This window comes from Lampris incognitus, chromosome 2 (genome assembly GCF_029633865.1).
Source record: "Lampris incognitus isolate fLamInc1 chromosome 2, fLamInc1.hap2, whole genome shotgun sequence".
In the NCBI taxonomy this organism is placed as follows: domain Eukaryota; kingdom Metazoa; phylum Chordata; class Actinopteri; order Lampriformes; family Lampridae; genus Lampris; species Lampris incognitus.
In genome coordinates, this window is record NC_079212.1 from 108115880 (window position 1) to 108139337 (window position 23458).

At 45.4% G+C, this 23458-nt stretch overlaps 1 protein-coding gene across 1 annotated transcript in view; it reads left to right on the plus strand.

Moving 5' to 3' along the window:
• The window catches only part of LOC130108509 (metabotropic glutamate receptor 7), a 491728-nt gene that overhangs the window by 332451 nt on the left and 135819 nt on the right, over nucleotides 1-23458 (plus strand). Inside the window, exon 6 of the mRNA XM_056275469.1 lies at nucleotides 20782-20982. Within this exon, the coding sequence (XP_056131444.1) occupies nucleotides 20782-20982 (201 nt within the window). The remainder of the gene's footprint in view (nucleotides 1-20781; nucleotides 20983-23458) is intronic.

Genomic DNA, 23458 nt, shown 5'->3' on the forward strand with positions numbered 1-23458 from the left:
TCATCCCGGGTCAACCTCTGTGTGGAGTTTGCATGTTCTTCCAGTGTCTGCGTGGGTTTCCTCTGGGTGCTTCAGTTTCCTCCCACAGTCCAAAGACATGTAGGGCAGGTGAATCGGCCATACTAAATTGTCCCCAGGGGTGAATGTGTCGGCCCTGAGATGGACTGGCAGCCTGTCCAGGGTGTCTTCCTGCCTGCCCCCCAATGACTGCTGGGATAGGCTCCAGCATCCCGCGAGCCTTAAGTAGGGTAAGTGGCTTGGATAATGGATGGATGGATAAGTTGCCCATTCTTGTGTTTGAATCAACATTGTACAATTGTTGTTTCTTAAGTCAAGTCAAGTCAAGTCAATTTTATTTGTGTAGCCCAATATCACAAATTAAAAATTTGCCTCAAGGGGCTTTACAGCAACACAACATCCTGTCCTTAGACCCTTGCAATGGATAAGGAACAACTCCCTAGAAAAAACCTTTAACAGGGAGAAAAAAATAGGAAGAAACCTCGGGGAGCGCAACAGAGGAGGAATCGCTCTCCCAAGACAGACAACATGCAACGTGTTTCTTAAAAAAATGTTTTCTTTGGTATCTTTGTTCTTTCCTGCTAATGGCAATAAAATATTTTTTTTTCGATTTCTTTGTTTTCACCTTGCAGTTATTCAAAGACATTGAAAATATAATTAATTAAATGCAACAAAACAGAGGAATACCCAGATGATACACACTTAAACGCTTATATGTGCCAAGGCTGGAAATGTGTCTTTAGCCCCATATCTCACCTTGTAACGAATAATAACCAGCGATAATATAATATAATATAATGTAAGTAATAGGGATTATTGTAGAACATTTACAAGCACTGTCTAAGATAGGAATTTTTGGCCTTCCATGCGGAAAATCAAACATCTGCCAGTCTTGGAAGTTGCTGATTTTCTGCTTGACACGTCTGCCCCAAGGGAGGTGTTAGTGTATTTCTGCTTTGTGTTGCATAAAAGTATACTCTGCTACGCTTTCCTATCTGCAGCCCTCTACACCTCAACCTTGACCACACAAAGACATGGTGATAGTAACATCACCACCATGAATCAGGAGAGGAATACAGTATTCCCTCCTAAGGTTCAGGGGAGTAGCATACTCTGTTGGCTTCTCCTACAATTAAGGCCCTCTAACCACAATTGAAAAAGGTTGGTTCCAGTTTCTGACACAGTTGTATCAGCGGACATTTAATTCCTAAATGCTTGAATAATGTGCATGTCAATCACTGCAACAGGTCTAATGCATTCAAGACAACTCTGAACTTGGATATATTGGGGCGGGGGGGGTCCTCTGATTAATTGACATGGATTAAAAAAAATCAGGATGCTAATGCTTTAATCCCAGTCACACTATTAGTACACACACCCATCCACACAAACTATGCTCAAAACAACACCCATTACAAAGTCAAGGTCGGCTGGGCAGGAGGGGTGTGAGTGGTTCGGATCTGATGAGGCTGGACAACTCACAACCCCACACCCCGCCTCTTTAACTCCAAACACTACTGGGAGTACTGGTATGTGCGGGACGTTGGCAGGTCAATGTGGGTGGGTGTCTTGATACATGCTCAATGGTGGGTGGGTGGGTGGTTGGCCAGGGGATGGACAGAAGGTCCCACTGCCCAGGTGGATCGCTCTGTCCTTGGTGCTGGGTGGCATCCTGCCTGCTGCGTACTGGCAGGGCTGTGGTGAGCACTGCCAGGTGCTTTCCAGGACCCCTAGGTGGCAGCTCATCATGAGTGTGGGCCGTAGAGTGGGGGGATAGCTGTCGGACTTTCTCCCGCTGGGTGGATTTTCTATGATGGACACCAAAGGGGTGGTGGGGGGACTGCATGTCTGGTTGTTCATAGGTGCTGGCGGGACCCTGTCTGTCCCGGAGGTTGCTGTGTATTCAGTGACATGGGAGTATGCTTGATGCCTGCTGCTTGATGGGCTGGCGGCAGTGCAGCAGGCCTCACCCTTGTGCTGGGTGTGGATGGGCAGTACCGGCAGTGCATCGGTCTGTCTGTCATGAGGTCCAGCTCTGGGCTGACAATCTGTGCTTGCCGTCCGTGGCTTGGGTATCACACCTGCAGGAGTGCCTTGTGCCTGCACCTAGGGGTTGATGATGGGGGTGCACCTCGGGGGTGCAGGTCTGGCTTGTGCTTTTTTCGACTGGTTTTTTGCTCCTCGGGGGAGTGTGTGGCTGTTGCTCTGCAGGCTCCTGGCTCTTCTTTGGGCCCAGTGTTCCTCTGGGGGTGCAGTACTTTGGGCTCCAGCTGTTCTCTTAGTCACGGAGTGTCTGCATGAGTGCGGTGCCTGTGGGTGGCTGCAGAGTCTGTCTGTTGGTCAGAGGCACTACAATAAGTCACAGATCTCAGACACCAGAATTAATTGGGACTAATCTCATGCACTTACAGATGGACACTTCACATACACATAGGTGAACATATCACATGCATACATACACACTGCTAGCATCTGCCTCACACACTCTCTGGATTACACCCTTCTTCCTAGTCACCTTTTTTCTTTTTTTCTCTTTTTTGTGTTCTCCTTTATTCCTATAACTGCTATCCTAAACTGATATTGATAAGATTTATTTAAATTATATTTTCTCGATCACATGTCAGCGTATGTTTCTATGTTTATGTCTTATCAGATACATGTCATCATTTTCTGTTTCGAAGTTTCATTGGCTCACTTGTGGTGATTGTCCCCCTCTTGAAGAAGTGATGCTGTTTGCTTGTTTAGCTGATCAAACAAATGGAAGAGGGGGACCGGTGGTGGCTATAAATGTATAGCAAAAACCCTGTGCTCTTGTCATCCCACAGATCATCCAAAGGGCAAAGTTATTATGATAATTAATAAAGATTGCCTTTGCAGGTTAAGAATCTGAACTCTACCTGCAGATTAACTCTGTCTAGGACACGTTGGCACACAAATTCCCTGTGCTGTATGCCAAGCCTACTGACAGCACAGGTTTAAAAAAACAAAAAAACAACAACAAATAAATTTTTAAAAAAAAACATGGATGCTGCCAGCCTTGGAGGCCAGTTGTGTTGTTATTTCATTTGCAGTGTTTTCAATCAAGCTAACATTACCTAGCTAAGCTGGCGGGCAAAAAAAACCCTGACTGATATCCATCCATCCATTATCCAAACCGCTTATCCTGCTCTCAGGGTCACGGGGATACTGGAGCCTATCCCAGCAGTCATTGGGTAGCAGGTGGGTAACACCCCGAACAGGCCGCACACACACACACACACGCGCGCACACACACACACTCACACACACACACATTCTTACCAAGGGACAACTTAGTATAGCTGATTCACTTGACCTACATGTCTTTGGACTGTGGGAGGAAACCGGAGCACCCGGATGAAACCCACAGAGACATGGGGAGAACATGCAAACTCCACACAGGGGACGACCCAGGATGACCCCCAAAGTTGGACTACCCAGGGCTCGAACCGTCTTGCTGTGAGGCGACCGCGCTAACCACTGTGCCACCATGCCACCCCTGACTGATATAACTTTTAAATCTCACTTTAATGAATGTGAAAGATATGGGATACTAACACATCACATAATTATACACCAAAATATGTATTTAACTGTTAATTATTTTCATTTTGTACCATTAACTATGAATACTGGCATTTTTTTGTTTGAGTTTTTCTTGTTGTTATGTCACCGGTGCTCGAGTCAGATAAATCTCTGAATTTTCAACGGGTAATTCCAAGTTTGACAAGCTTTCAATTTGCTTTTTCACAAGTTAGATCTCAGTTTTTATCAGTTTCGAGATATCCTGAATGCAGTAGTGATGCCCCCCACCAATAAAGAATCTGCACTGCAAGAATACTCTATTCTCTATGCTCTAGTGTTTGATTAAAGTAAAGGTGAGGTATACGATATACTATCCACCTCTTTTTTCAGAGCAAACAGCACTTACTAGGAGTGTCAACATTTCAATTCTAAATCGAAAATCGCTCGAAATGCGCTTTCACTATGTACCTTTGAAATCAAAAGCAGGATCGGTGACTCTCCCAGTGTCTTTTCTTTTTTCCTCTCCATCCCCGCCTACTTGAGCTTGTCCAAAGAAAAAAGAAAACAATGATTCAAAGAAGACACAGCGTAGTTTACTGGTGTCCTGCAGCTGCACTTTTTGAGACATCATGGCCACTGCCAGAGTCGGAGATGACGGAGAAACATCAGAACTGGAAAATCCTCCTACCTCCCTGGAGTCGTCAGTGTGGCAACAGTGTACCTTCCCCGTGAGTTATATCAACAACGAATGCATTGTTGACAGAGTTTGTAGGCTATGTTACCCATGGGTACCATACGCCACCTCAGGCAACGCGACAAATATGGCAGCACATCTTCGCAGGCATCATAAACAAACAGATTTGACAGGGAAAAGAACATCATTGACACAGGCAACTTCCATCCTCATTTAGAGCCAAACTTCCACAAAATTCAACTCGCGCTAAAGCAACAACTAGCTCTATAGGGTTTTTTGCAGCATCAAACATGCGATGCTATTCAGTGGTGGAGAACGCTGGATTTAAGCATAAATTATTTTGGTGTGGAGGATGAAAGAAAGGAGATGAGACCACTTTTCCTTTTGACCACACAGCCGTGGGGTCGTTTATTTCCTCCAACTCAAACTAAGTCAGCAGTTCATTCTGCTAAACCTCAGCATCGTGTCTACCCACAATACCCTTTGTTAACCCCCACCCACTGTCTTAAAGGGACCGTCTCTGGCCCGCATGGTGAATATGTAACCTGCAAGTAGGTCACTACACGCCCCCCCAGAATTCACCATGACAAAAAAAAAAAAAAATCAACGTGGCGGGGGACGAATAATGCGGCCAAAACGGCTCCTCTTGACGGGTGTAGGGGCAGCGGGGCATCCACGCTGAGGGGGCTGGGCCAGTTTAACCAGCCTGTCCAAGTCCAGGTGAGCCGGCTTGAGGCAGTCCACCGAAACTCACTCCTGCTTACCACCAACATCCACAACAAAGTTCTTACTCCCCACTGCCAGGACACAGAAGGGCCATCGTAGGGGGGCCATAGGGGGGTACGGTGGGCGTCATGCTGGATGAAGACGTACCCAGCCGACTGCAGGTCCTTGGGGATGTAAGACTGAGGAAGGCCGTGCCGCGAAGTTGGGACTGGAGTGAAAACGCCGGCAGCGTCCTGGAATACAGCCCATTGGTGGGCAGTAGACCATAGTGCCATGCCATCTGGGAGAAATTCCCCCGGGACCCACAGTGGCTGGCTGTAAACCAGCTCAGCCGACGAGGACTGGAGGTCTTCCTTAGGGGCGGTCCACAGGCCAAGCATGACCCATGGGAGCTGATCAACCCAGCTACTGTCTGTGAGGCTGGCCCGAAGAGCAGCCTTCATAGAATGATGAAACCGCTCACATAAACCGTTGCCCTGTGGGTTGTACGCCGTGGTGCGGTGCAGCTTTACCCCTAGGCTTTCAGCAACTGCAGTCCAGAGCTCGGATGTGAACTGCGGGCCCCGGTCAGAAGTGAGGTCAGATGGCGTGCCAAACTGGGCTACCCAGGACCCGATGAACACCCAGGCCACCTCAGCAGATGTGGTGGTTGACAGCAGAATAGCCTCTGGCCACCTAGTGGTCCTGTCCACCATGGTAAGGAGATGAGTTAAACCACGGGAGGAGGGAAGGGGTCCTACTAGGTCCACATTGACATGATCGAAACTCCTCCCAGGCACTGGGAACAGCGCCAGGGGTGCCTTGGTGTGGCGGTGAACCTTGGAGTGCTGACATGCCACGTAGGTGCCCACCCAGTCCTTGAAGTACTTCCTGCGGCTATGCCACACGAACTTGGCCCCCACCAACTTCGTTGACGCCTTCACGCCTGGGTGTGAAAGGCCATGGATGTGTCGAAAACCCGTCGCCGCCAGCCCGTGGGCACCATGGGCCGGGGCTGACCCATGGAGATGTCACAGAGAAGCGTGGCCCTGGCGTCGTCAAACACCACATCCTTCAACTGCAGCCCGGTGTCAGCAGTCTGGTAGGCCTGCACTTCTGTGTCAGCAGCCTGGTTTGCAGCCATGGCTGCGTAGTCGAGTCCCGAGTGGATGGCCCCCAACATCGCCCGGGAGAGGCAGTCGGCGACGAAGTTGTCCTTGCCAACGACGTGCCGGATTTCAGTGGTGAACTCCGAGATGTAAGAGAGCTGGCGCTGTTGGCGCCCAGACCGTGGCTTTGGCTATGGCGAATGTCAGCGGCTTGTGGTCTGCAAACACGGAGAACCGGCGGCCTTCCAGCAGGAACCGGAAGCGGCGGATGGCGAAAACCAGGCCCAGAAGCTCCCGGTCGAAGGTACTGTATTTCCTCTCACTGCTGCGCAGCTGGCGGCTGAAGAAAGCAAGCGGCTGCCAGGCTCCGCCCACCCACTGCTCATACACTGCTGGGCGTAGACTGGGGGGGCCCATGGTGGTGATGTAGTGTTCCACTCCATGCTTGGCAACTGCTGATGAGAAGATGGGCGTTGTGAGGTTCGGAAACTCAGCAAGCCGACGCTGAAATTCATCCCCGGTGGCAATCATGTTGGACAAGCCGATGGGACCCGCCTCCCCCAGCATACATGGGTAGGAGCAGAAGGAGACGGCATCAATCAAGCGGCGGTTTTTAACGTCTACCAACGGTCCATAAGCGTGCAGGAAATCCGCACCCAGGAGGGCAATGGACACCTTCGCCATTACAAAGTCCCAGCCGTACCTCCGACCTCCAAAAACCACCTCCACATACCTCGTGCCATAGGTGCGTACGGGGGTGCCGTTAGCAGCACCCCTAGGGGGGCCGAATCCTCCGGCCATCGCGTCCACTGGTGTTGCAGAAAGGATGCTCCGCTGCGCGCCCGAATCAACTAGCAACCGCCGGCCAGAGACGTTTACTCAGGGCTACTACTGAGCGCTGGCCCTGGCTTTTCCCGCCCTGCTGAAAGTGCATGGTGCACGGTATTGCTTGGCTTTGGTTCCAAACCTAGCATGGTAGAAGCACAGTCCCCCTGAGTCCTGCTGCCGACGAGAAAGTGCTGCAGCGGCGACGCCCGCAGCCTCAACCGGCGGTGGTGGAAGAGCGTGGGCAGGCAGCAGAGCGGCCGCACACTGCTGTCGACTGGCGAGAAAAATCCTGTCAGCCTCCGCTGCCAACTCCCGAAAGTTGCTGGTGGTGGACAACTTGGAGTCGGCCAAGGCAGCACGGTCGTGCGAGGGGAGCTAACGGAGGAACAGCTGGCTGAAAAGGAAAACGGGGTCGCACGAACCCAGCATACTCAGCATCTTGTCCATTAGCTCCGATGGCTTGTCGTCTCCCAAGCCTTGCAGTGAAAACAACTAGTCCGCCCGCTCCACCCAATATCCGTGACGCCGTAGATGTTCCGAGTGCCGCCACGACATAGTAGTACTTGGTCTCATCCACGGTGATGTTCCTAATAGCGAACTGGGCTTCGATGTGAGCGAACCATGCTGCCGCAGCCGTTTCCCAGAAGTCGGGCAGTTTGAGCATGACGGCGTTAGCCACTGTTGCTGCACTGGTAGCTTCGTTCTCCATGGCTCATGTCAGGGTCACCAATGTGGAGGATGAAAGAAAGGAGACGAGACCACTTCTCCTTTTGACCACACAGCCGTGGGGTCGTTTATTTCCTCCAACTCAAAATAAGTCAGCAGTTCATTCTGCTAAACCTCAGCCTCGTTTCCACCCACAATTCCCTTTGCTATCCCTGCCCACTGTCTTAAAGGGACGTCGCTGGCCCGCATGGTTAATATGTAACCTGCAAGTAGGTAAATTTAACCATATGGCCTTAGTGCGGTACGTTCCAAAAATTAAAAAATTGAAAAAAAAATGGCAGCTACGTCACACTTGATACCATGTAGCCTATCTTTTTTTTTAAAAGGAATTTAAATGAAAGTCACTCAGGGCATAAAACAAATGATCTGTTGATCTTTACAAATTGATTCGTGACCTTAATATCTAAAGTCAAATCGAATCGTGGCTTTGGAGAATCGTGACACCCCTAGCACTTACCCATGTAATATCTTAATTTCTGTTTACTAAACATGAATGGTAGGGTCACAGTTCCCACTTTAGCGTAGCTCAACTTGTATCCCTTACAGCAGTGGTCTAGTGCATTCCCAAGTAGAATGAAACATTCACCTTAAAATGAAGGCAGAGGAGGATAAGTAATACACAAGTAGTGTACAATAAAGTACTGCCATGAAATACAGTTCAGCAATATTCAGTATTAAAATGGCTGTTTGACAGTTTAAAGTCCCTGTTGGAGCTGTGATTTGTAGCACTAACAGGCACTTTATGTTCTGCTATTAGCTGCTTGGCTAACTCAGCAGCTCCTCATCTCCATAATGAGATTATTTGGGAGCAGTACTGATAGCATGTCACACTCTGTGTTTCACTCTTTCTCAGCCACATTGCCTCCTCCATTTTATTTGTGTCATTTATTTATGAGACTGCACACTATACAAGACAAATACGGAAAGTAACAAACCAAGAGCAGTACCCCAATATATATATATATATATATATATATATATATATATATATATATATATATATAGAGAGAGAGAGAGAGAGAGAGAGAGAGAGAGAGAGAGAGAGAGGAGAGAGCTGATTGCTTATGGCATGAAACGGGCTTGTACTGTCTGTACTGTATTAAAAGAAACACTCAACAGTAGGGAAAGTGTTCAACAAATAAGGAGCAAAATAATCCAGTGATTCAAGTAAATTCTTTATGAGACAGTACATGCTTGTTTCATGTCATGATTGCTTATGGCATGAAACAAGCTTGTACTGTCTCAAAGAATTTACTTGAATCACTGGATTTTATATATATATATATATATATATATATATATATATATATATATACTAGAAGAACCCCGCTACAATGTAGCGGGTTGGTTATCCACCCGTCTAAATCTCCCTCCTCTTCATCCTGCCAGCTAACCGCCTTCCCCCTGCCCCTAACCCCCCCCCCACTCCAACTCCCTACCCCAAATGCTCAGAATCATCCGAAATGCCGAGAAAAGTGGTTTTTAGCCATTTTTAGAAAAATGCATTATTTTGCACATGTATGCATAATTATGCATAATTTCAATTTTCTGAGATTTTTCCCATACTCTCTGGAACAATACCTACCACCTCCAAAAAGAATTAGGATCATAAATGCTTTAGTTTTCGGTTCCGCTATCTACACTAACTAACTAACTAACACACACACTAACACTACACACACACACACTACGAAAATATAGAAGAACCCTGCTACAATGTAGCGGTTTGGTTATCCACCCGTCTAAACTTCCCTCCTCTTCATCCTGCCAGCTAACCGCCTTCCCCCTGCCCCTAACCCCCCCCCACTCCAACTCCCTCCCCCCAAATGCTCAGAATCATCTGAAATGCCGAGAAAAGTGATTTTTAGCCATTTTTAGAAAAATGCATTATTTTGCATATGTATGCATAAATATGCATAATTTCAATTTTCTGGGATTTTTCCCATACTCTCTGGAACAATACCTACCACCTCCAAAAAGAATTAGGATCATAAATGCTTTAGTTTTCGGTTCCGCTATCTACACTAACTAACTAATTAACACACACACACACACACTAACACTACACACACACACACTACGAAAATATAGAAGAACCCTGCTACAATGTAGCGGTTTGGTTATCCACCCGTCTAAACCTTCATCCTGCCAGCTAACCGCCTTCCCCCTGCCCCTAAACCCCCCCCCACTCCAACTCCCTCCCCCCAAATGCTCAGAATCATCTGAAATGCCGAGAAAAGTGGTTTTTAGCCATTTTTAGAAAATGCATATTTTGCATAATTATGCATAATTATTATAATTTCATTTTAATGTTCTGCTATTTTTCTGGTCCTCTCTGGAACAATACCTACCACCTCCAAAAGAAATTAGGATCATAGGTGCATTTTTGCAAAAATACATACTATATTTTGCATAATGCCAAAACATTTCCAAGTCCCAGAAAAAATTTTTATATAGGTGAAAAAAATCAAAGATGCTCAGAATCATCTGAAATGCCGAGAAAAGTGGTTTTTAGCCATTTTTAGAAAAATGCATATTTTGCATAAATATGCATAAATATGCATAATTTTAATTTTCTGGGATTTTTCCCTTACTCTCTGAGACAATACCTACCACCTCCAAAAAGAATTAGGATCATAAGTGCTTTAGTTTTCGGTCCTGCTATCTACACTAACACCACACACACACACATTACAAAAATATATGAGTAGATATAGTATATGTGTGTGTGTGTGTGTGTGTGTGTGTGTGTGTGTGTGTGTATACATATATTAACATGATAATTTGTGTGATTATACGTTAAAAATAATTCACACAATAAATAGTTGTCTCTTGGACTCTCAAAATGTATGTCCACTTTTCCATAACAAAAATGTCTTGGACAATTTCCATCCACTGTTCCTGTTTTGGAGTGTTAACATTAAGCCAATTTTGGTAACAACTTTCTTACTTGCTGCAAGTAAAACTTTAGTCAAGTAAAAATCTCTCATCACAACATCGTCAATGTTACCAAGATACATTACAGGGCAGGTATTTGGGATTTGACATCCCAAAATATTGTTGAAACATACGTTTACATTACCCAATATAACCTTATATTTATGCATTTTCAGAAAATATGCGAGTGGTCAGCCTCCATGCTCCCACACAACTTCCAACACTGTTGTGCAGCAAGTTGCCTTACCTTTTATTTTGGGTGTTATGAAAAAGCGAGTTAAATTCTTCCAGCAGAATTCCCTCCATATTTGTGAGTTTGTGGATGTATATTGTGTCTCACACATTTGGTACCATTCTTCCTCTGTTATCTGAATCTTTAACTCTGTATTTATTGTTATTTTTTTGTTTATTGTTTTACCTCTTTTTTAGTTTTAGTTTAAGTTTTGTTTTTGTTTCTTTTTTATTTTTATCAGTGTATATTTTACTGTATTCTTTTTTGTGTTGATGTTGGTGTACTCTTCTCTTTATATCTTTTTGAAAACTTAATAAAAACTCAAGTGAGATAAAAAGTAATTCACACAATGCAGCTGTGTTTTGTTTACTTCCTCTGGTGGCTGTGTGAGGCTGTTTCACAGGCATATCGGGGGATTCGGTTGTGATCTCTCGCCTGCTTGTCGGCGCATGGAGAGCAGTCTTTTTCCCCACCTTTGCCCCTCTGAGGAAAGTGCATAGCCTTCGACTCTGCTTTCTCACAGCAGTAGGCTTTATTTGTTCCCAGCCCTCATCCCCTCATGGAGAATATTAGATATTCTACTATGCTGTGCCATTGGGGGCACATACGGGGTTCTGTGATGAACATATAATGAACATCATGAATTCACAACACTTTAAATTCAACTGACACTTGAACATGGAACATTTTTTTTGTTATTATCATTTATATTAGTGCATACAAGAAATCAACTGCCATAATCTCAGGTTGGTTAGCCAGCACCTGCTTGTCAGTCTGGAACTAGAAGTCCCACAGGATCTTAGCTCTGCCATTCTCAACCACCTTTGGCAGTGTCTCCCATTTGGACTAGGGGACTTCCAGTCTGTATTCAGTACAGATACTCCTGTACACTATCCCAGCTGGCATTTTACACCCTGCTACTAAGTGCTGGACTGTCTTGTCTTTGCACAGCCAGCATATTGGGTCTTGTCTGGTGGGGTGTCTTGTCTGCCTCAACCGATCTGGTCCTGAGTGCTTGTTCTTGTGCTGCTGTGATCAAACCATCTGTTCTGTCCTTCATGTCAGCCTTTTCTAGTCCCTGGTAGGATTTCTCAATGCCAGCTACATCTTCTATCTGTTGATGGCACATCCCATGGAGGAGCTTGATATTCCATGATACCTCCTGTTCTTCTTCCTCCTCCTCCACACTCTCGTCTGCTGCCTGAGGTACTCACTCAGCAGTTCATCCTGGGGTGCCTTCTTTCTGATGTACTCATGATTGTTTCTTGTTTCATCCTGGATAGTGGCCCTGACACTCACTATCCCTTGGCCCCTATCTTTTTCGCTTATAGTACAGTCCCAGGCTGCTGGATTTCAGGTGGAACCCTCCGTGCATTTTGAGTATTTTCCGTGCCCTGATATCTGTGGCCTTTATGCCATCCTTCTTTGGCCACACACACACACACACACACACACACACACATATATATATATATATATATATATATATAATATTGTAAATCTGCTGAAGCTCTTTTCTATCCACTTGTTTTGATGACGGAGGGTAAAAACTTTAGAATGAAGTTGAACTGAATATAAACGGGCTTTCTTTATCAATCATATTCACCATCCCTTTAATCTAAATCGCCAATCATTTGCAGAGTCGCAGCATGAACTCACTTCTCTTAACCACTATGTTTCGTTATTTCTTCTGCTTTGGTGTAGCTGAAGAGAAAGCCCACTTTTCTAAAACAGTATCTCAGGTTTGGATCAGCAGTTGCAGAGAAGAATTAGTTATATGTTCCCAAAATGCTTTTTTAAAAAAATACATTTACAGTGGCCTTTGTATACTGACACCTCTCATCTGCCATCTGAATATATATGTAGCGCAGCCTGATATTTCAGATGTAAATAGCATATTGACAATAATTTTTCTACCATTTGCATAATGATTGTGGTTTATGCTGTGTGGGATGAATTACACAAGCTTACAGATACACACATACACACACACACACACACACACACACACACACACACACAAATACAGTTTTCATGTCATTGCTCTTCTTTATTCACACCGTCCATCATTTCTGTTAATCTGGTATTTAAAATGAAGTTGCTTTACATTATGCTCCATTGTGTCTCAAGCCTCCTCACCCATGGCCAGGTCCGACTATTTCTGCATTATGCTTAAATTGTTTTACCCTAATCTGTTTCAAATAGGGCTGTGTGATGTGACAAATATCATGAGATGATAGAAAAGTGTCTATCGTTTCATATTATGCTCTATCGTTTCTTTCGTTGTTTCGCAAATCACACACTTTACGGTAATATTTTTCATCATTTGGAGTCTGTCCAACTTTTGCATGGATTAAATTAATAAATTAAATACATTTACTCAAGAAGCTTTTATTGCCCTGTAGCGTTCACCGCTATAAAGATCACACTTGCTGAACTTACAACCAAATCATGTCTTTATTCTCAGCTGTTGTTGGCCACAGTCACGCCATACAAATTGCCATTAACTCAACAACCCACTCATGCAAAACAATGAAGAACAATATGTAACCAGTGAGCCAGCCCTCCCCCCCTCTGCTCCACCAAACATAGGCATGCACACCGACATAACATGCATTCCCGTGATCGGCAGAGAGCCGGGTATGACAAACTCATTACGTTACATTACAGTCATTTAGCCGATGCTTTTATCCAAAGTGACTTACAATAAGTGCATTTAACGTAGGAAATCAGGAGAACTACTTGTCATCAGAGGTCGTAAGTGCATCTAAACAAGCATCTAAGAGCAAAACCAGTGCTAAAGTAAAAGCGCAAGAAAGAGTTTTTTTTTGTGAAAACAGTAAGTGCTAAGAACAAGTAACAGGGTCGTAATTCTTGAAGAAGTGAGTTTTCAACCTGCGCCGAAAGATGGGCAACGACTCTGCTGTCCTGACATCAGTGGGGAGTTCATTCCACCACTGTGGGGCCAGGACAGAAAAGAGCCTTGACCGGGTCGATCGGCAGCAGGGGCCTCTGAGCAACGGGGCAACCAGGCGTCCCGAGGCAGCAGAGCGAAGTGGTCGGGCGGGGGTGTAGGGCTTGACCATGGCCTGGAAATAGGAAGGAGCTGTTCCTTTCACGGCCCTGTAGGCTAGCACCAGAGTCTTAAACTGGATGCGAGCAGCTACTGGGAGCCAGTGTAGGGACATGAGAAGGGGAGTTGTGTGGGAGAACTTATGGTGGTTGAACACCAGACGAGCTGCAGCTTTCTGAACAAGCTCCAGAGGTCTGATGGCCGATGCCGGGGCGCCAGCAAGGAGGGAGTTGCCATAGTCTAGCCAGGAGATGACCGGAGCCTGGATGAGCACCTGTGCCATCTCGTCGGTGAGGAATGGGCGAATCCTCCTTATGTTATAGAGGAGAAATCTGCAGGAGCAAGCAACCAATGCAACATTTGCAGCAAACGACAGTTGGTCATCCAGGATCACACCCAGATTCCTCACGGTCCGAGTTGGCGTCACCACGGTGTTGTCAGTGGTGATGGCCAGGTCTCGGTGCAGGCAACCTTTCCCCAGGAGGAACATCAGCTCTGTCTTGTCCAGATTGTGCTTCAGGTGATGTGTCGCCATCCACTCCAAGATATCAGTCAAGCATGCAGCAATGTGTGTCTCTACTTGTGTATCAAAGGGAGGAAAGGACAAGATCAGCTGGGTGTCATCGGCATAACAATGGTAAGAGAAGTCATGCGAGCGAATAACAGAACCCAGGGATGTCGTGTACAGGGAGAAAAGGAGAGGGCCCAGAACCGAACCCTGTAGAACACCTGTAGTCAGTCTGCGAGGCTCCGACACAGATCCCCTCCATGTCACCTGGTAGGAGTGACCCGTCAGGTAGGATGCAAACATTGAGAGTACAGAGTCTGTGACACCCAGCCCCACGAGGGTAGAGAGGAGGATCTGGTGGTTCACTGTGTCGAACGCAGCTGACAGGTCCAGGGGTGTCAGGACAGAGGAGAGAGAGTTTGCTCTCGCAGAGTGCAGCAATTCTGTGACTGCAATGAGGGCCGTCTCTGTCGAGTGACCCACCCTGAACCCAGACTGGTTGGGGTCCAGGAGGTAGTTCTGGTGGAGGTACAAAGAAAGTTGGTTAAAGACAACAAGTTCAAAAGTTTTGGATAGAAAGGGTAGAAGGGAAACCGGTCTGTAGTTTTTGACGTCAGCGGGGTTAAGTGATGGTTTTTTGAGAAGGGGAGTGACTCTAGCTCCCTTTTGAAAGGCTCGATGTCTCAGTGATGTCTGCCTGCAGCATGGTCAACACAGTTTCATCACAAGCCTGCTGATGAGCCAGAGGGAGGCGGTGGGGGCGAAACTATATAGTTGTGCATTCCTTGTGTCAATCTTTTGCTGTACTAGGTGAGTCCTTCCCACCTCCTCCTCACTCATTGCAAAACTGCCCTGGAACTCCAGGGGGTCTGGTCTGCCACAGTTCTTCCGCCATACTTCCCTTACTGCAGAACTTGCCCCCTCCATCCCTGCCTGTTTCCTCAGGGATGGGGCTGGAGCTGAGTGGCTCATGCTTGGGGTGATGGAGTGAGGCTCATGCCCAGTGGGTGTCACAGGAGAACGGGAAAAGGAGGCGGGGTTGCTGAAAACAGTCTCCACTGCTCTACGACTGGTGTGAATGGTCTGACAGGAAGCATGGTAGGGATATCAACGGGGGCCGTAGTTACAGCAGGCCCCCTGTTGAAGCTCACTGTTCCTCCTTCTAGGTCCAGCTGGCAACCCGTAGCCCTCAAAAAACCCAAACCCAGGATACATGGGTCCTGCACTGCAGCTATCCACACCGGGTGACACACTGACCTATCCCTTACAGTCACGGTAACCGTGACTGTAAGGGATAGGTCCACTGTGTGACTGTGACCGTGCACAGTCACACAGTGGTGGGCTCAAACTGAGCTCAGCCCGGCACCACATCTGGCTTCACCAAGGTCACGGTCAACCCTGTGTCCACTAGAGCAGAGCAGGACAACCCCTCCATGGTGACAGGGACATAACAAGAGTTCCCAACACAGGCATGTCCCACCGCGATGACAGGCTCCAGACATGTGTTATCACCTACTTTTGGGGGGAGTGGGACCTAGTTCCCCAGGCTGTGCTGTTGGGCCCCTCCTCTCGACGGCGTGGCTTGAGAAAACAGGGTTGGAGTTAGGGTTGGGGCCATGGTCTGCATATCCCCCTCTACTCGGGCCCCTAGCCATTTCCCTGTGCCCTTGGTGACTTGGGGGGCTCCCTGACCAAATGCCCTGGCTGACTACACCCCCAGCAGACCCTGGGGCCCTGGCATGGCCTGCGTGCTGTCTGTAGTGATACATACCTTATCAGTTCAGTCACTTCAGCCACCCATGCTGGCCTTTCTCCCTCCAAGGAGCACTCTACTGCAGCTGTCACAGCAGATGGGCCAGTTCCCAGCAGCCACAGCCCGCACTCTCTCTCTTTCTCCACAGCCATCTCCAAGACCATCTGCAAAGACTGTTGATGCTGCAGCTGTACCTGGACACGTAATTCAGTGGGGAAGAGGGCTGTGATGAACTGATCCCGTGCCAGCTTGCGCTGTACCTCTGGGAGCATATATGCATATGCCTGCTGCATCAGGCTCTCTGTGTCATTGGCTAACACCTGCAGCGGCTCCCCAGATTTTCGGCATTGATTACACAGTACATTACACAAGAGCTCACGCTGTAAACACTGTCCAAACCGCCTCTGCATGGCCCCCACTAAAGCCCAATAACTATGTCTGCTCTTTGGGCTAAGCAATAGCAGACCAGACAGAACATCGTCTGTAAGGCGCAAGGCTAATTGCAGTGCCTTAGTCTCTACCGACCACCCCTCTGCCTGGGATAAAAGTTCAAACTGACCATGAAATGCCTCCCAGGCTGCCCTACCAGAGTACTTGGGCATTTTCACTGCTGTGACAACTACTGGCTGATGGACATTGCCATGTGATGGGTCTAAGGACAGGGTTATAAGGACAGGATGTTGTGTTGCTGTAAAGCCCCTTGAGGCAAATTTGTAATTTGTGATATTGGGCTATTCAAATAAAATTGACTTGACTTGTCTTAATTTATGTGCATTCGTTTCACTGAGTACTTTGTTTTCCTATCATTGTGGCTGGGCCACTTGCCTCTGCTCTCTGGTTCAAAGAGAGCGGGATTACCCCTCCACACACACACACACACACACACACATAGTGTGTGCACACGCTGGGGGTGGTGGGGTGGTGGTGCATGGACCAGAAACTATTTATTCATTGAATTTTCAGAAAATGTGCTATATCGTGATTTGTACATTTACCGGGATATAAAATGATTAATATCAGGATATTAGATTTTGGTGATATCGCACAACCCTAATTTCAAACATTTACTTGGCAGATGCTCTGTTTGGTGTCATGTGTATTACAGCTGTGCCTTGACCCTGATTTTATTGCCACTTTATTGCAGACATCTAAATTATCACAGTCCGCTTCATAGTCATTTTAGATAATTTTCACTATGTAATTTATATGAGATATGCAAATCATGGTTTATTTTGTTGTGACAGCTCACAGGGGTGTTGGAAAAGATGCAGAGAAACTGTAGATGAGGTAGGTTACTAGTTAGATACAACATCCTACATAAATGTCTCTGATATCCCTAGCCATACCATTTCTATTCCATTCCATCATACCGCCGCTATTCAGACTACAGAGCCCGGATCCAGGTATGGAAACGCATCGAGGGGTTTAACCATTGTAACCCTTGATTGATGATACTTTTCATACACATTGTCCAGCTGAAGACAAAGGCTCAGTAGTGCATTTCCAGGAGTACAGTACAAATAGCCTGAGGGCACAATGATCACAGGGGCTCAGAGGGGCTCCATTCTCGTTTCTTCAAGGTTCACCACCTATTGACATAACAGGAGATATATGTAGACATGTCAGCTGTCACTCTGGCCCTTCACCCTTGCATTGCTTTACCTTTGAACTCACACTTAACCATGGTATGGGTGGACATATGTTGTATTTTAAAGCAGCAATAATGGGCTGGGTTTTTCACTGTCGAGACCAAAGACAGAGATGGTGTAAGAATAGAAAATCACAGGCAAAATAACATTATTTTGTGGGTGGGAGTACAAACTCATGTTACGTTATGGTGCAAGTAAGTTTATGTGGGTGTTTTCTTGTTTGCAGTATTAAGTCAAGTCAATTTTATTTGTATAGCCCAGTATCACAAATTTAAAAAAATGCCTCTAGGGGCTTTACAGCAACACAGGGGATATAAGCTATAGTAAGGGAAAACAGACAAATGAAATGGTTCGGGAAAGTCTGGTCTGGGTAAGGGGTTTTGGTAACACTTTAGTATGGGGAACGTAGTCACCATTAATTAGGTGCTTATTAGTATGCAAATTAGCAACATATTGGCTCTTGATTGGTCATTATTACGTACTCATTAATGCCTTATTCTGCATGGCCTTATTATACAACCAGTAAGCCATTAACTATGAGATTTCCCTCTATAACCTCAGAATTATTGCTTATTAGTAGTACCATCTCAATATGCTTTGCTTAGTATGGACTTTATAAGGTGGTAGTACCACAAGAAGAGTTATTCTCCCTTACTAACACTTAATGAATATGGTCTGTTCTTACATAACAAAACACAAGACTACAAGTGTTAATAGTGTTAAATTACTGTAAATTAAGTTTCTGTTACTTAGAATATGTTCCCCATACTAAAGTGACATCGTGATCATTACTAATTCACTAGTAATTAAGTTTTTTTATGTTCCCCATACTAAAGTGTTACCAGGGTTTTTATTTCCATGTTTGTGTGTATGAGTGTGCCTATACTGATGGCTGTGTGCTGATAGGCAATGGTGATGGGTCGGACATGAATCTTGGATGTGTTTCAAAAGTATTATAATGGTTCAGCTATTAGACAGAGCACAAAGGGTGCTGCTTCGAAATATGGGGCTTGTTGACAGGGTGTGTTTGATGTTGCAGGTGTTCTATCACAGGACAAAAGAAGATTCATGTTAATTAATCCTACTCTGTCTGAGTTACTCCAGCTGGGAGTGTTGTAAATCACTGTCTTTTTCCATTGGCAGATAGGGTAGTGCAATATATTATGCTACTTGGGATCCTTTAAATTACAGCCTTTTCCATTCACATGGTTGTAGTGCAAACAGAAAATTACCAAATGCTACCTTTGGTAATTTTATAGTTGTCAAACAGAAAATATAGCCAATTCAAGAAGGGAAAAGGCTGATTGTGTTTCCCTTGTATTTGCAACAAGTTCATTCATCCAAACTTTCCAAGTTCTCATCTAAGCTTCAGGTGTGATCACTAGTTTTCCCTCACTGAAAGTCTGGCTTGTAATAAGGTATAATGCATATCTACACAACAGACAAAATGAAGTTAACATTTGAAACACGGGGCATCCGGGTAGCATGGCGGTCTATTCCGTTCCCTACCAGCACAGGGATCGGCAGTTCAAATTCCTGTGTTACCTCCGGCTTGGTTGGGCGTCCCTACAGACACAATTGGCCATGTCTGCAGGTGGGAAGCTGGATGTGGGTATGTGTCCTGCTCACTGCACTAGCGCCTCCTCTAGTTGGTTGGTCGGGACGGCTGTTCGGGGGAAAGGGGAACTGGGGGGAATAGTGTGATCCTCCCATGTGCTACATCACCCTGGCGAAACTCCTCACTGTCAGGTGAAAAGAAGCAGCAGGCGACTCCACATGTGTCAGAGGAGGTACATGGTAGTTTGCAGCCCTCCCTGGGATCAGCAGAGGGGGTGAAGCAGCTACCAGGATGGCTCGGAAGAGTGGGGTAATTCGCTGGATACAACTGGGGGAGAAAAAGAGGGGAAATTAAAAAAAATAAAAATTTGAAACACTATTATGTCTTCAGCTGCAGACATAATAGTGGCAGTCTTTTGTTGACCAAAACCACATTTTAAGTCCAGATTAAAGAAACAAAACAAAAAACAAACCGTTATATTTATTTATTTGTTTGCAGCAGTATCTATATGTTTATGTGTATACATAAGCACTCCTATGTGCCTAATTTGGGGAGAGATGCAGCACCCCAATAAGTGTAAATTGCATTTTTTTTCCCCACCAGAAGCCCTAAACTTGGAATCAATGTGCACACAATTTACTTATAATATTGTGCACACAGTCTTTACTTCTCAGCTAGTGCCAGAAAAATAGCAGCTTCAGCAGTCTAATGATTTTGAAATCTAAGACTCTCCTGCTGCCAACAGTCTGAATTCTTCCACTAATGTGTCTTCCCCCTCCCCCAGTTTTTTTTTAACCTACTTTGTAATATACATATGTATAAAAATACTGGAACAGTTTGGAGGGAACCAATTGTTAGGCAAATAGTTGAAGTTGTAGGAGCTGATGTTAGTTAAAATTAAACATCAGTTACCGGCAGTGTGAAAGTCAGTGAATTCAACTGAATATGCAGCCTGGTGTTGGCTCTTGAAGTGGGGAAATAATCTATCTTGTAGAAGGAGCTTTGATTTATGAGGTGTTGCCATGAGCCAACTTCTCACAACAGTGCATTAACATTAGCCAAAGCTGACTTGGGTAACTGTCATGATCAGGCTTTTCGGTTGGCGTAGTATGACCAAATAGTTCTGCTTCTTGGATCCCACGGCTAACAAAGACAATGTCTAATGTGCATTTTATGGCTGCAACAAAGAGCACATGAAAGTTAGCAGTTTATTATCTTATCCTTTGTCCCGCCTTCTCAGCTGTCACTCACAAATATCTCTTTGAATATGCGTGAGATGCTACACCCTGCCCTCCCACTGGCATTGTGTTCAAATTATATAAATATCAAAATATATTATTTGACCTTCTTACCATAAACACAATAAGCTACACTAGATGTAAAGCTATTTTGACACAATTTTCGGGTACAAAATGATGTGATTTCTGATGTTGTTTTGACTCTCACAGGCCAGGAGCGGATTGGAATCGATTCAAAGTACGAGCAGGAAGGTAAAGTCCAGTTTGTAATAGATGCGGTGTATGCCATGGCCCATGCCCTCCACAACATGCAGAGAGATCTGTGTCCGGAGTACTCGGGGATCTGTACAGAGATGGAGCTGGCTGGAGGAAAGAAGCTGCTCAAGTACATCCGAAGTGTCAGCTTCAATGGTGAGTGGACAGAGCAATTTTAAAAGTGATGAAAAGTACTTATGTAGCACATTTGATGTTTTGCCTTGTGTTCACAGGCCATGACAAAAACAAAATAAATAAATAAATGAATACAATAAAATAAAAATCTTTGAGACAATAGCACAAAAGAGTATTTCCTTCACCAAGGTTGGTAAATCTGTTCGGCCCAACACAGTTTTACAGACAAAACTTTCAGATACAAAAGAATGTATTTTACAGTTCCTACAAAACATTGCGTGCTAATGAGCAGCTCCAACTACTGACCACAAGCATTATGCTGTTTCCAATCTATCTTGACTGGCAACATTTTGTCACATGCATATAACTGAGTGTCAACAGCATATCAGAAGTTTGATACTGTTGCTTTACAAATGGTTAAGTTTAGGTATTAGATTAGAGATGCTTAACTTTGGGTTTGGTGTGGTAAGATTAGGCAAGGATCTGGGAGATTGATTGTGAATCATAATCATTCACTTTCACTGTGTGTCTTTTGAGTAGCGGTTCCTGCAGCGTGTTTCCGTTTCCTCCAGTGTTCATTGCCTGAAACTAGTCAACAATGTTTTTCACTATCGCCTGCAGTTGGTCAGCAGCGGCACGTGATTTGTTTTTGGTTTTGCATCATGTGGTCAGCTTGTTTACAGTTAAACTTTTTCTTTTTTTTTGGGGGGGGGGGGGTTTGCAGGATTGTACAAATACAGTTGCCTTTTATAACGTTCCATCAGAAAGCAAAGGCATGTGTTTTTATAAAGAAGTGGGCACCGAGCCCACTAAACCCAAACAATATCATACACATATACCAGCAGGAAAACAAGTAAACTGGAAAACAACAAAAACACATAATAATGAAGATGTTCAACTGCACATTAAAGTCGATTTGCTACTCATTAAAACAAAGTAAAACAAAACAGAAAGAAAGGTGATGAAAATTAAAAACTGACATTGCCATATCTTACACTTCCACAATTAATTTATTAGGTTGGAATATCTGAAAACATAGTATTATTGATGTACTTGAGAAAGGGGCCCCAGACCTTGAGAAATGCGTTGGATCTTCCTTGGAGAGACAACCTTGTTTTCTCCAACTTAAGAAAGTATAGTATGTCCTGACTCCAATGTGTATGAGATGGGGGTACATGAGATTTTCATTTCATCAGGATCTGTCTATGATTAAAGTGGTGAAGGCAATGACATTATTTTGGGATAAAGAGAAAGAGCGGCACAGTGGTCCAGTGGTTAGCACTGTTGCCTCACAGCAAGAAGGTCCTGGGTTCAAACCCCGGGGTTGTCCAACCTTAGGGATCATCCCAGGTCGTCCTCTGTGTGGAGTTTGCATGTTCTCCCCGTGTCTGTGGTGGGTTTTCTCTGGGTGCTGCAGTTTCCCCCACCATCAAAAAGACATCTATGTTAGGGTTAATACTCCTGTTTGTGTCCCTGACCAAAGCATGGCAAGATGAACTGGAGTTGGTCCCCAGGAGCTGCACAGTGGCTGCCCACTGCTCCTAGCTACACAGCTAGGATGGGATAAATGCAGAGAAAGAAATTTCCCATGGGGATTAATAAAGTAGTTAAAAAAAAAAAGAGGGCAAAAAGACTGACGCCCCGAAGTCAAACTGACAAACCCACGAAAAGGGTTAGGGTCAAGCTTCCGGTCCAGCATTTCAGACAAAGTATTAAAAATCATTGCCCAGAAGTTAAACAAGGATGCACAGAGCCAGAGTATATGTATAAGGTTGACAGGGGCCTAATGACATCTGTCACAGATCAGGGAGACATCCTTGCAAATATTAGATAGGTGAGCCTTGGTAAAGTAAGTGTGGTGGACCACTTTACATTGTATCAAACCATCCTTCTCACAAATAGAGGAGCTGTTTGCTCTTCCCAGGATCTCTCCCCTATCTGTTCCCCATAATAACTTAATTGAATCAAGTGAGTCTATGCTTAAGTTATGAATCTGATCGTAAATTCTAGAGATAGCCACGTTCAGAAATAAAGACGATGAGTCAAAAAGTCCTCAATAGGAGAATCCTCTGGTAGATTGAGAAAACCAGGGAAGGTATTGCGTACAAACCTACGGACCTATACATATCTGAAAAAGTCCCCCCCCCCCCGCCAATTGTACCTGGCCAATCACCCCACTCTCTGAGCCATCCTGGTCACTGCTCTACCCCCTCTGCCAATCCGGGGAGGGCTGCAGACTACCACATGTCTCCTCCAATATATGTGGAGTTGCCAGCCACTTCTTTTCACCTGACAGTGAGGAGTTTCACCAGGGGGACATAGCGCATGGGAGGATCATGCTATTCCCCCTACCCCCTCCCCCCCAAACAGGTGCCCCGACGACCAGAGGAGGCACTTGTGCAGCCACCAGGACACATACCCACATCTGGCGTCTCACCCGCAGACACGGCCAATTGTGTCTGTAGGGACACCCAACCAAGCCGGAGGTAACACAGGG